Source organism: Rhea americana, unplaced genomic scaffold (assembly GCF_003343005.1).
Source record: "Rhea americana isolate MKP2758 unplaced genomic scaffold, rheAme1 scaffold_61, whole genome shotgun sequence".
Taxonomy (NCBI): Eukaryota; Metazoa; Chordata; class Aves; order Rheiformes; family Rheidae; genus Rhea; species Rhea americana.
In genome coordinates, this window is record NW_028186768.1 from 2,308,337 (window position 1) to 2,320,037 (window position 11,701).

General features: G+C 41.5%; 1 protein-coding gene across 2 annotated transcripts in view; it reads right to left on the minus strand.

Moving 5' to 3' along the window:
* PAPPA (pappalysin 1) overlaps positions 1-11,701 on the minus strand; it is a 181,889-nt gene that overhangs the window by 144,415 nt on the left and 25,773 nt on the right. For both annotated transcript variants that reach the window (XM_085320021.1, XM_085320020.1), the window contains exon 2: positions 8,962-10,030. In XM_085320021.1, the coding sequence (XP_085176147.1) occupies positions 8,962-10,030 (1,069 nt within the window). The remainder of the gene's footprint in view (positions 1-8,961; positions 10,031-11,701) is intronic.

Below are 11,701 nucleotides of genomic sequence, written 5' to 3' on the forward strand. Positions count from 1 at the left end.
TTCTCCCTATAAGGCTGATGTGAATGACTTGAAAAGCCAACAGAGTCCTGTGCTGGAGAAACCAGCTGCCATAGGTTTTGACTGAGTCCTTTATGAATYGGCACTGGAAGGATATAGCATGGTAAGTAAAGTTATTCCTTAGGATACTATCAGTATAGTTCAAAGGATGAATGCGTTCTTCAAGCAGCAGAAAGAATTTTATTCTCCAAAGGTTTTTTTAATTCAAGAACCCTCGGCCGAAGTTGCCCTCACATAAATTAATGATGTCAAAGGTTTTCAATGTGTAGGGTAAAAAATTAYTTTTAAAACCATTGCAGGTGATTGCAGTATGCTTATTCCAAATCTCTGTTGTTTCCACAATTCTGCTGTCACTGATGTTACCCCACCAGCATCAACAGAAACATGGATTTCTTCTGGGAGTACTGAATGAAAGGAAATAATACATTTAACAACAAACAGCTCACACATACCAGTGGCCATGAGCAGATTTTTAGCTAGAATTTATGTGAGTTGTCCAATGTTTCCAAGTTTTGTTATATGCTTTTTTAAACATCTGTGTACCTTCTAAAATAACTGGTCTGCAACACATAGAATCTATCCATCTTTTTCACTAAGGTGGATTGGCCGCAAGAGACCTTAAAATAATAATAGAAAAAATTTGTTGAACCTAGTTCTCCTGAAGAATTTCAGAAAGATCAAATTAGGCCAAAAACTCTGATCCTGATTTCAGTGGGGTCCCTTTCTAGCAGGGGTCCCTCTAGCACGGTCCTTCCTTTAAAAGAAAAAGGAAATTAAAAATGAGAAACAGCACAGGGGAAAAGTTAAGTGTGTACTTCAAACTCACATATGCCAGGAAATTTAGAGTTAAAGGTGAAACTCCACCCTAAAGAACTTCATACTGGAGATATTTCAGTGAACAAACATAACGTGTTCTGAAATACAAGGACCCAGTAGGGTGCACTAGGTATGGAGTTTCAGCCTTCACTCCAAATTTCCTGGCTTTTTGCAGGTTTATTAGATTTGCACACCCCTAACACTAAAGTACTCCACAAAGCTTCCTCGGTGCAGCTCTCCCTGGATYCTTTTGGGAGCTGAGAACAAACACTCTGATGGTAGAGCCACCCACCCATTATTAATGAACCTGGACACACTTTCTTGCAAATTTATTTTAATTTGAGATGCTGAAATTGGTAGCTTCGGTTGAGTTTACCTGAGAAACTCTAAATCTGCAAATCTGCTCAGAACAAAATTGAAGGACAGGATTTCGAATACTCCTAATCTTACCCCACTGTATATTGGTCCCATAACTCTCCTTTAGCCAATGCTATAATTGAGCAAACAAGGAATTGTTATTGACAGTAGCCATTTGTATTCCTAGTCTAAACATCCTACAAGTTTGTGGGATGGGGATATAGCCATCCTAGTTCCCAGGTAATCTGGTTCTACCGGATGAAAAATGACCGCTGCTATCAATATCATGCTTTTTGCAGCACAACTTTTATGAATACTCATAACATTCAGTAAATATTGAAGTGGTCCACAGTATCCCATAAAAATCCTAAAAGATCTATCATGAAGCTATGCATCATTGCCTTTTGTGATAGCTCTAAAGAATTTTTTACCAGCAACCGTCTGCWACCCCTCTGTTCACCCACACTGTTCATCCCTCTCAGATACACGCACAGAGAAACTTTGAAGACTGTACAGGATTAATTCAATGGATATTATTGACATACAGCCAGTGGTGTGGAATACATTACACATATTTTGAAACTAGCCTCAGCAATCAGCATGCACAAACATATCTTAGCAGAGGATAGGCACAAAAGTGACAGGACAGCTCCACACAGTCGTCCCGATGGTGGGTTCCAGGCATAGTTCATTCCTCTCACTGAAGTTTGTAAGAAGGAGATAAATGGAGACATTTGCTTCTTGGTTTTCCCCCCAGGCCCAAACTGTGCCAAGAAGAGAATCTATACTCATGGGGCAACATGCCTTGGGAAAGAAGGAAGACAGCTCAGGGAAGAGGCAACCAAAGACTTWAAGCATCAAGAAATGATGCTGAAGAAGTTCAAACTAGGGTGGATAACACAAACTGTACTTCATGCTGCTCCCTACAGATCTGCCTCTGCATTTTCCTTCACTCTTTTCCAAGACTTTCATCTTTTCCCTCACCTTTCCATTTAATTAATCCCCTCCTCACAAAGTTCAAGCTATCAAATTTACACATCCACACTCAAATCTCCTGCCACACACACACTCCTTCTCATACCTCTGAAATCAGGACAGCAAACTAAAAAAAAAGCAAAGTCCACAAATAAACACAAGCAACGACTCACTAGGAGAAATCATACCTTTTTTTTGGATCAACTGATAAATTTGGGGAAAATGACAAGATTTCAGGCACATAAGTGCTTCTTTGGGTAATTCTCATCTTTTTTTCCTAATATTACTAGTTGACTTGAGAAAAGACACCACACTTCTCCAGAAACCTGCAGTAGAGCTGAGTTTCAGCTGTCATGGCTACATTAAAAACATTGCTGCTCCAGAAATCATAGCACTGACACAGTGTTATCTGTTAACTCTGCTTAGAATGTGCATCTCTTTTCCCAGTCTTTCTACTATATCTATTGCAGCAGTAAAGTAAGCAAGCCCTCTGCAACATAAAAAGTATTTTACTGTTCAGAAAGATCGATCACTTCTAGAAACTTTTTTTTTTTTCCCCTGAGTAATCACACTTTTGTGTTGAGTTTCTCCCCCTGGCATAAAGTTCACAGATACCGGGCTAAGTCACATCTGCTGGGCCAGTATTGATGCCTCTGCTCACATCAACATTTACAGCTGAGACTATATAAAGAAAATTCACCTCATCCTTCTCACCCTCTCTCCTGAACCCTGCGAACCCACTATGTGAAGGCATCAGAAATGCCAAGGGTTTGAAGTGTGATTGCACAGAGCAAAGTCCCCCAGGACATAACACAAGTCAGCAGCCTTTCTTCCAGAAAGATTTCTGTACATTTCCACTGGCAGCAGTGAAGAGATCTTTAGGTGAAAGAAAACAACTACAGTAATGTTTGCCCAAATCCAGCCATCCAAGTGAGGGGCAAAGTCAAATGCATCATGCTCATGGATGGCGTAAAGGAAGCGTGGTGGAAGTGGCTGCTCCATATTTCCTCAAGGGACACGTATTGCTTGCAAGAAATAAGTTAAAATTCCTTAAATYCCTATTAGAAAAGGACTCTGAAAGATAGGATGGGAAATGCAAATGTATGAAGTAATGCACCTGGTTAAGCTTGGCACAGAAATAGCCTGTGCTTTGCATCTCTCTGCGTGAAAGGTGCAACCTCCTGAATTTGCAGAATGCTCCAGTTGCTGCTAATTAAACACAYAAGGCACCTCACACTCGCTATTGAAGAGAGGTTATACCCTAACGTATATGGGAGAAAAATGGGTTGATTAATGTGAAGCCTTGTAGTGAGATACTTTAGATATGATCAAACTGTGGGTCTCTGTGTGAGACAGTGTAACACGAGTTGATCAGTAAGGAGAATAAATCAGCCTAATATGCATCGCTACTTCAAGACATGAGGGGAAGAACTCCACCTTGTTTGTTTAAACAGAGGCTGGTAATGAAGTGGCTGGATAGCCTCCGTGCCTTCAGGGCAGCCAGGTCTGGAAGGCTCCTTGCTCTAGAGCAGCAAGAGGCAGACTAGGTCCTCCCTGAGTCTGCAGCCTCTGAACTTGCAAAGCTTCAATGTGGGGTTCCACAGCTACAGCCAAATAGGGCTGCCTTAGTACTGGAGGGTGTAATAATGCTTTAATCTACTGTCTCCCACAAGGATTCTTAATGATCTCTGGTAGTTTACTCCACAGATTTTATAGGCTGTCTCCATTCCAAGCATCCCGCAGTTTGACCAGACAGTGATCTTTTTACATGATGGATAATGTTCATGAAAAAAAAAAAAAAAACATGAGTCCTATGAGTCTTGGGGAAAAAATGTTTCCTGAAAAAAAAACTGTTGGAAAAGATGACTGTGGGTCAAGCTAAATCTAGCAAACTCCTACTGTTTCTAGGATGTGCAATCGTAGGAATGGAATAGTTGCTTAGCACTTTAGTGCAGCCTGTATCAGAATTCAATACTAGACTTATAAATGTCGGTTGTTAGCATGGGAACAGATGTAGCTCCTCCTAGCTGATTAACATCCCTGACATCTGGAACAGAGGACAGAATAAACAGAAAAGAGAGGATTTCCTGTTGGAATTTGGCTTTTGGGTGCCAACCACCAAGCTACAGCAACTTTGGCCTTGAGAGTGCCACCATTCACCTTATAAACAGCCTTAAGGAAGCTGCCAATCAAAGAACTGGATACTAAACACTGAATCCCTAGACAAAGCCTCAGATATTTGCCGTATGTCTGCTTGATACCTGTGTGAATGCAGGAGTCCTTGATGTCGAGAGCTGCACAACAGTCTCCTCAAGCCAGGGGATTAAGTCCTCAAGCTTCCTGAATTGAAGATCATTGACGATTTTCTCCTGCTCCTTTCAGTGTTTAGGATTAGGTGGCAACTAACTCCTTTGTTGGGAATTAAGTAGTGTTTCTTTTAACTCTTCTAACCTCTAGAAAAGGCTAGAAGAGGATATCATTTATGTATCCCACTTCTGGAATAAGTTGACTGTATTTAGCAAGGAAACCTTGTGAAAAGGTTTCCTTTGAGGGAGAGAGGAGGAAAGAGAGTTAAGAGGTTGATTTGATCAGAAACTCTGTGAAGGAGCTCTGAAGTAGCCACTATTCAGTTATCTGTATACGGACGACCTAGGCTGTGGATTAACTAGAGCCCTCTTGCTTTAAGTGCTAGTGGTATGGCCCACATGGGGTAGCATGTCTGCTTTTCATATAAGGCTCTGCCATACCCGTTGCTGTCGAAAACTACCATAGCAATCTCTACAGATTTCTCAAACATGTATTCAGAGGCTATTTTATGTATGACTTGAACATGCAATGCCCTTAATCTTTAGTGAGCAGATGGGATGTAATGCCATGCTTTACAAAACTGCACAATACAAGTGATGGAATGGGCCACAGGAAAGGGTGTGATCAGCAGGGCATTGGACTTCAACTCTTTGTTTCAGTGTCACGCTGGGTGTGCGAGTAGATGCTGTGAACAGACTGTGGAACTTGCACATCTCATCTGTGTTCCTTGCTTAGGCAGAATGAAAGGTCTGCCGGAGCCTACAGGGTACACATAGATGTTGAGAAAGCCTGTCCTCAAGGTCATTTATCCAGGGGGAATACCGTATTCGGTACGTTGTATGAATTGAGCTTGTTTGAAGACACTCCAGTAACTTCTAATCTTTCAGGAATTTCATCAGTATTTTCCTAAGAAAGCGTCAAGGGGAAGACTTTCTTATCTGTCCATGCAATCCTGTGGTGAAGCCTGATGTGCAAACTCAATATTGCATGAGAAGAATGGCTTTGCTAACCATAATATGGTGCAACAATTTGCCACATCAAATGGCACATGCAGAGCATGATTTCCTATGGTTCCTTGATGTTTGTTTCAGACTTTCTGAAAGGGAGCCAAGGTAGGTGTCATGAGCTCAAAGCCTTCCTTATTTTGTAATGAGCAACATCCCAAACACAAGGAATATGCATTTCTGGTGAATGTGTCCCTCTTTGCTCCTTTTTCTTGCATGAGGCAGACTGCACGATCTTAACATGTTCTCATTTTCCCAGAATTGCAGAAATAAAGAAAAGATGAACAATATTTGCAGATTTTGCTCTGGAACTAAATACTTTCTGCCTCATTCTCATGAAATTAATAAAAAGAAGTTAGACAGATGTTCTTGGATAAAGCCTGCTGTGTGGATAATCATTACCAGTCCTTTGTTTTTTCCTATAGGCTATTAAAAAAGATGAGAAATGATCTGGTTGGTACCACAATGTTTACAGCTCTTCTGGTCAGCAGCTCCCATAGCAGAGTCCCCAGCCACCAGTGCTGTTCCTTTGCACTGTTCCTCTGGCAAACTACTAATATGTCACTGTACTCACACCTATGTGCATCACTAATTTCCTTGCTACCTGACTGCAGCATAGAATCTCAGCTCTTTGGAGCAAAATATTTTTGTAGAGGTGCCAGAAGGAAAGGTGGAGGAGAAAAAAAAAAATCAGCTCTGCTGCTGGAATCAGCTCTAAGGACACAAGTGTTGCACTAGGACAGTAAACTGAAATACACCACCAAAGTACCTAMGCACTTTGTCCAAGATGCCAAAGGGATCACAAGAAACTTACAATGCAGACTGAAGGTGTCATGATATTGTTGCACTGCCTTTACATCTGTAGTTGAACTTAACCAAGACTGAGGGCTCTTTTCCCTTTCTTCTGCTATTGTTAGACTGACCTTTGGCAGAGGAAATACCTGGAATTAGGTGTGAGCTCTCAGTAGATGAAGAGATGTCTTCACTGATGTGGTATAAGGCCTGCACCAGAGGGGACAGAGGACTCTGCCAATGAAAGTGATGACAAGAGGGGCTGGTGATGCAAAATGGGTRCAGATGGTGCCAACTGAGTCACAGATTTTTGACTGAGTCACCACTTGGCACAAGAATTTCTCTTGGGGATGGYGTTGAGGGCAATGCCAAAGCCAAACAAAGGTTTTGAATCTTCACTCTTTTAGTCAATGAAAGCTTTGCTGCCAAAACCACTGCCCTAAACCTGTACTGTCAGCCTAATTGTTCGAAGCAGAGGTCAGCCTTACAAGCTGACCTCAAAGCAGAGCTGACCAGATCAAGGAAGTCTACAGGCCTAACTGCTACATTTTGCCATACTGAGTGTGAACGTTTATCACAGCGGTGGGCATGAGCTCAGTCTAGGTGCACCAACCAGCAAATACAGGCTCCACAGAGATGGAGTATCTTCTATTGCCCTTCTTGGTTTCATGGCTAATAATCAATGCTGCATTACAGTCYCTGTGCAAAAACACATAAATGAAATTTTAAAGTTGAAAAACATCTTYGGAGGATCTGTGAGTTTTCTCAGGCTTGGCACTGTGGAAGAGGACTTCAGGCCTCCATCATTGACTTGAGTATCAAGCAGGAGGAGGTGCTTCTCAAGTCAAAACGAGCAAGTGGAGAATTTGTGAGCTCACTGCCATGAGACGCAAATCCTCTAGACAAGTTCAGCAAGTAGGTTGTCCCCCCAAAGAGTATACATTGCATCTGAAAGGTAAGTGTGTTGTGTCAAGGTAACTTCAYATTTTGGAAATCAAGTTCCTTGCCTGGACTTGTGCAAGTGTACAAGTACATTCTGTGCTTGTAACAAAGACACTTCATTTGGAATACAAACATCTCTCTATGTCAGAATAACATTAAGGCGCAATCTTAAATCTGTCAGCCAAATTTAAAAGGCTTTTCTTGTTTCATTTTTTATGAGTATTATGCTGGTCACAGTACAAGTGATAAAAGGCTACTATCAGATTAAAAATAATGTATTTTTCTAAAAATCTTTATAGCTGTGTTATAACTAACACCTCGAGTTCTCAGAACCACAGTGTTAAAGCAATCCAATTTGCATTATGCCTTTGATGATATTTGATTAGTTCTGTTTCTCTCCAGTTGAACAGTATTAAAAGATTGGTATTTTCCCCTTCTGTATTTTCAATAATTAGTGTTTGAACTATTTCCTCATTTGAGTCTTGTTCACTGGTAACGGTCTGTAATCGAGCTGAGATATAAGGAATTATTATTACTATTTTTCAAATTCACCAGAGCTTAAAAAAAGGGGGGGGGGGACTGGAAGCATTTCTTTGCAGCTTAATTATGTGTATTTTAAGCTCCAGCTGAGCTGATAATGTTGTTTAAAAAATTCTCTCTGCTAAGGAATTTAAAAATATAGTCTGAACTAATGTAGTGAAAGGCACTCCAGAACAGCTCCTATTTTCCTTCCTAAATTGACCTTTGGTGTTGACAACACTCAGTGTTTTGACCACCTTGTGGTTTCCCCCCATGGCTCCATGAACTGCCCCACAGAACTATAATACAAGGTAAGGACAACAGAATTTCAACTTTAACTTGTATATTATGTGTGTTTGTATCAGCCTACATTCACCAATGCATCCACAGGACACATTTTTTGGTTAAACATAATAATTATTCTCTGAAAATGACCAACAGCTAGTTGGAGTAATTGTAGCTACATGGTACTGAACTAAGTTATTCAGAGATGTCCTTCTTCAAATTACAACAATGTGAAGAAACCTTTAGCTGAGAACAGCAGCATTTTACTACCTCATGTTGTCTCTGAAAGTTGTCCTCTCATTGGTGACTGAAGTGGCATTGCCCCCATTTTCGTATGTATGAAAAGGGACACAGAAGAGGTCAGTTACCTGCCTGATGTTTGCAACAGCACTCAAAAAAACCCTGCTGCTTGTTACCAGCAGACTCAACAGCCCCTCCACAGAAGTGCTTAAAGAAAGCTACACTAATATAGCATTAAGAATATGGAATAACCTATCTACCTTCAAAGAAGCCCTACCAAATTAGTCTACCTAAGAGTATTTATGTTTCATGCCTGAAGGGCTCTTCCTTCACCAAACATGAGCTTTCTATGACATCCAATCTCCACTCCTACGAGTCTGTGATTAAAATAGTTTGAGCAATGCTACAACATACTGCTCAAAACCAACAACTAATGGGTCTCCTCAGGTCGGCTATTTTACTCTTCGAGAGTGTCTTTCTTCAGCCTAGATGAGGAATACAGATTCAATGGTAAGCCATTGTTGAGACCATTGCTGAAATTGCATTTGAATAATTGCAACGTGAGCCAAATACTAAGAAAAAAACAAACAAAAAGCTGCAAAGCCTGCAATTCCACTAACACAAGAGTTGGACAATCTGATCAATACCTAGACAGACATTCATTAATATGATCACAAAGACCTTGTTTGCTGAAAAAATTGCCTACCTGTAAGGAGAATATGGATCAAAGCAAGTCTTGGTGACTTCTGTTATCTCCGGGTTACAGCATTCCCCACCATCAAAGTTGTATCTCTCATAATTACAATCCATGTCACACACGCCATTCTGCTTCTTCTTGTTGAAGAGTGTGTGGCGTACATGACGGCAGTCCCCTCCGTCATACCCAGTCAAGGTGTGGTTGCACTCAGGATCACAACTCTCGTCTCCAATCTTGCTGATGTCGCAGTTAGCCAGGATGAGTCGGTGACGAAGGGAAGAGTTCTTCACCTCCAACACCTCTAGCTCCCAGGTGATGTTGTAGCGGCTGAAAGCCTCATTTAAGTGCTGATGCTGGAACTCAATCTGCTGCTGGCTGACAGTGGGGTTCTGGTGCTTGTCATCATACAGATTTACCACACGGTACCGAACAACCTTGTTGCGGCGGAAGCTTGGGAGTTTGTTGTAGCTAGCAATTACGTCCGTGTTGTCACAGACTGTCTGTCCACAGAGAGGAGGGTCTAAGCTAGTATCCAGCAAATAGCCATGATGATAGCTGAACTTGCTCTGAGGACTGCTGCCATCCTTCATGGGAGACCAGATGTTTTTCACATTCAGTAAACTGTCTTGAAGAACTAGCTGAGGTAGAGGCATGTCTTGTCTGTGAATTGCCTGGCCCATGTCCAACAAGATCTCTTTCTGAGACCGGGCTGTCCTCCAGAGGCTGAAATGCTCTATGTAACCCCGATAGTTCTGGTTCAGGGCATTTCCTCCAACCATGAGCACCTTGCACTTCAAGGTCAGAAGACTGAAGATGCTGCCCACTTGCTCTGCRCTTGTGGCCACCTGGGCACCATTGACATACAGTTTCATCAGGTGCCCATCATATGTGGCAGCCAGATGCACCCACTGGTTGGGGAGGTAGCTGCGATGTGCTGCAATGGTGGTAATTTTGCGAGCACGATCCGTCTTCAGAGAGAAGAAATAGCGGGGGTCTCTATTCCCCTGGTCACTGACGGTGTTAATCCCCAGGACCCATCCTCGGTCACGGGAGGTGTAAGAACATTTGTCATATAGTCCTATGTGCCCCCAAAAAAGAAATATGAATAAATAAGGGTGACAGAACAAATAATGTAATTAGTCTTTAAATTTTATAAATTTTTATCTCCATATATATCCACACTCACACATATAGATGCATATATTTAATACATATGTATAGAAATATATGTTTATATGTATGCCTCTATATGTTAGAAAGCTGGTGTACAAGAAAGATAGTAAGTCRTCTAGCGCATGATTGCAGGAAGTCATGTAAGACTTGCTATTAAGGGTCAAAATCTGCCAGTGATGTGTACGAATGGGATTCCCCTTCCCTGACTAAGGACCAAAACCTTTTTGCAAATCCCTGTCAGTAGAAAGTTGTACTGCACATTCCTTCTACTTTCACTTGAGCCATGCATCACTGATTTCAAAGAAGCACAATTTCAAGAAGCGCTCTTGCTGCTCATTTCTCTCACCTCACTTATACCTCATACACCTGAACTTTGTATCTAATAAGGCCCAGAGGAGTAATAAGCATGAAATCAAACTCATAGTATGAGAAATGCTGAGCAGCTGGAATGCTCTTGGTAGGATCAAGCACCCAAGTCTGACAGAAACTGAATGGGATGTGACTAGTCCTCTTCAGGTTGGCTTCAATTTGAAAGCCAGTAAAAACRGATAAGGAAAAGACATACACTGCTATGCTGGACATGCTGAATAAAGTAAATACCAGATCAGGAAAGTGCAAGAAGCACACATGGAGACACACACATGTTCAAAATGATTCTTGCCCCCTTGCAGACACATTTAATAACAATTTGGTGTATCACAGAGAATAAATACTAGTGATTTCTCTCATAAAGTACAGATYCACACCTAAAGCTCTCTCCATAAGGACTTCACACAGTTCTGAACAGTAGGCAGAGCCTACTCCTTTCCGAGTTTGAGACATGAGGTCTGATGAGTTAAAGACATACATTTCCTTCTTTTAAGTCTTAATGGCCAAGGGCTGCAGCTAGACCCCTTGACTGAAAAAATAATCGTCAGAGCCTTCAGCACCAAATGGCCTTATGACTATCAGCACATAGAAAACAAGCCTTCACTTCCAAAAGCCTAACTAAAAATCATAAATCTCTGACAGTTCAGTCTTCCTGAAAAGACTAAATATCCCCTTACCTCACCCCTGCACCCTAACCCTCCCAGCACTACAACCAAATAACATCTTCTGCTTCTGACTAAATTGCTCAACAGCCATCTGTTAACAATCACTCATTAACAGTGCAGTCTTGTCTAGTATCAACAGAGCAAAGGTTACAGGAGCATTCACTGTATTTTCCCTCCCCTCTCCCAGAACCCACCTTCCCCCTCTTCTCACACCCTTCTCCTCTCCTCCTTCTCCCCCTGCAAAAAAAAGTCTTCTGATGGGAAAGTTGAAAAATTTTAAACAGGCCTTTTTTCTGCATGCTGGTATTTTGCTAGGGACTCTAAGCTCCCCCTTTTCCTGTTTCCTTTGGAAGAGAGATCCCACGGTTCAGAAGGTAATGTGTTTATTCATCTGTAGGGCGCACTCGGTTCAAAACCTTTTTAAGACCAGCTTCTAGTTTATATTGCTACTTCTGATCACAAGAAGGAGAGAAGGAGAAACAGGGAAGGAAAAAACAAATTTGCTAAAAAAAAAAAAAAGACCTAGACCATGTTGAAAAAAA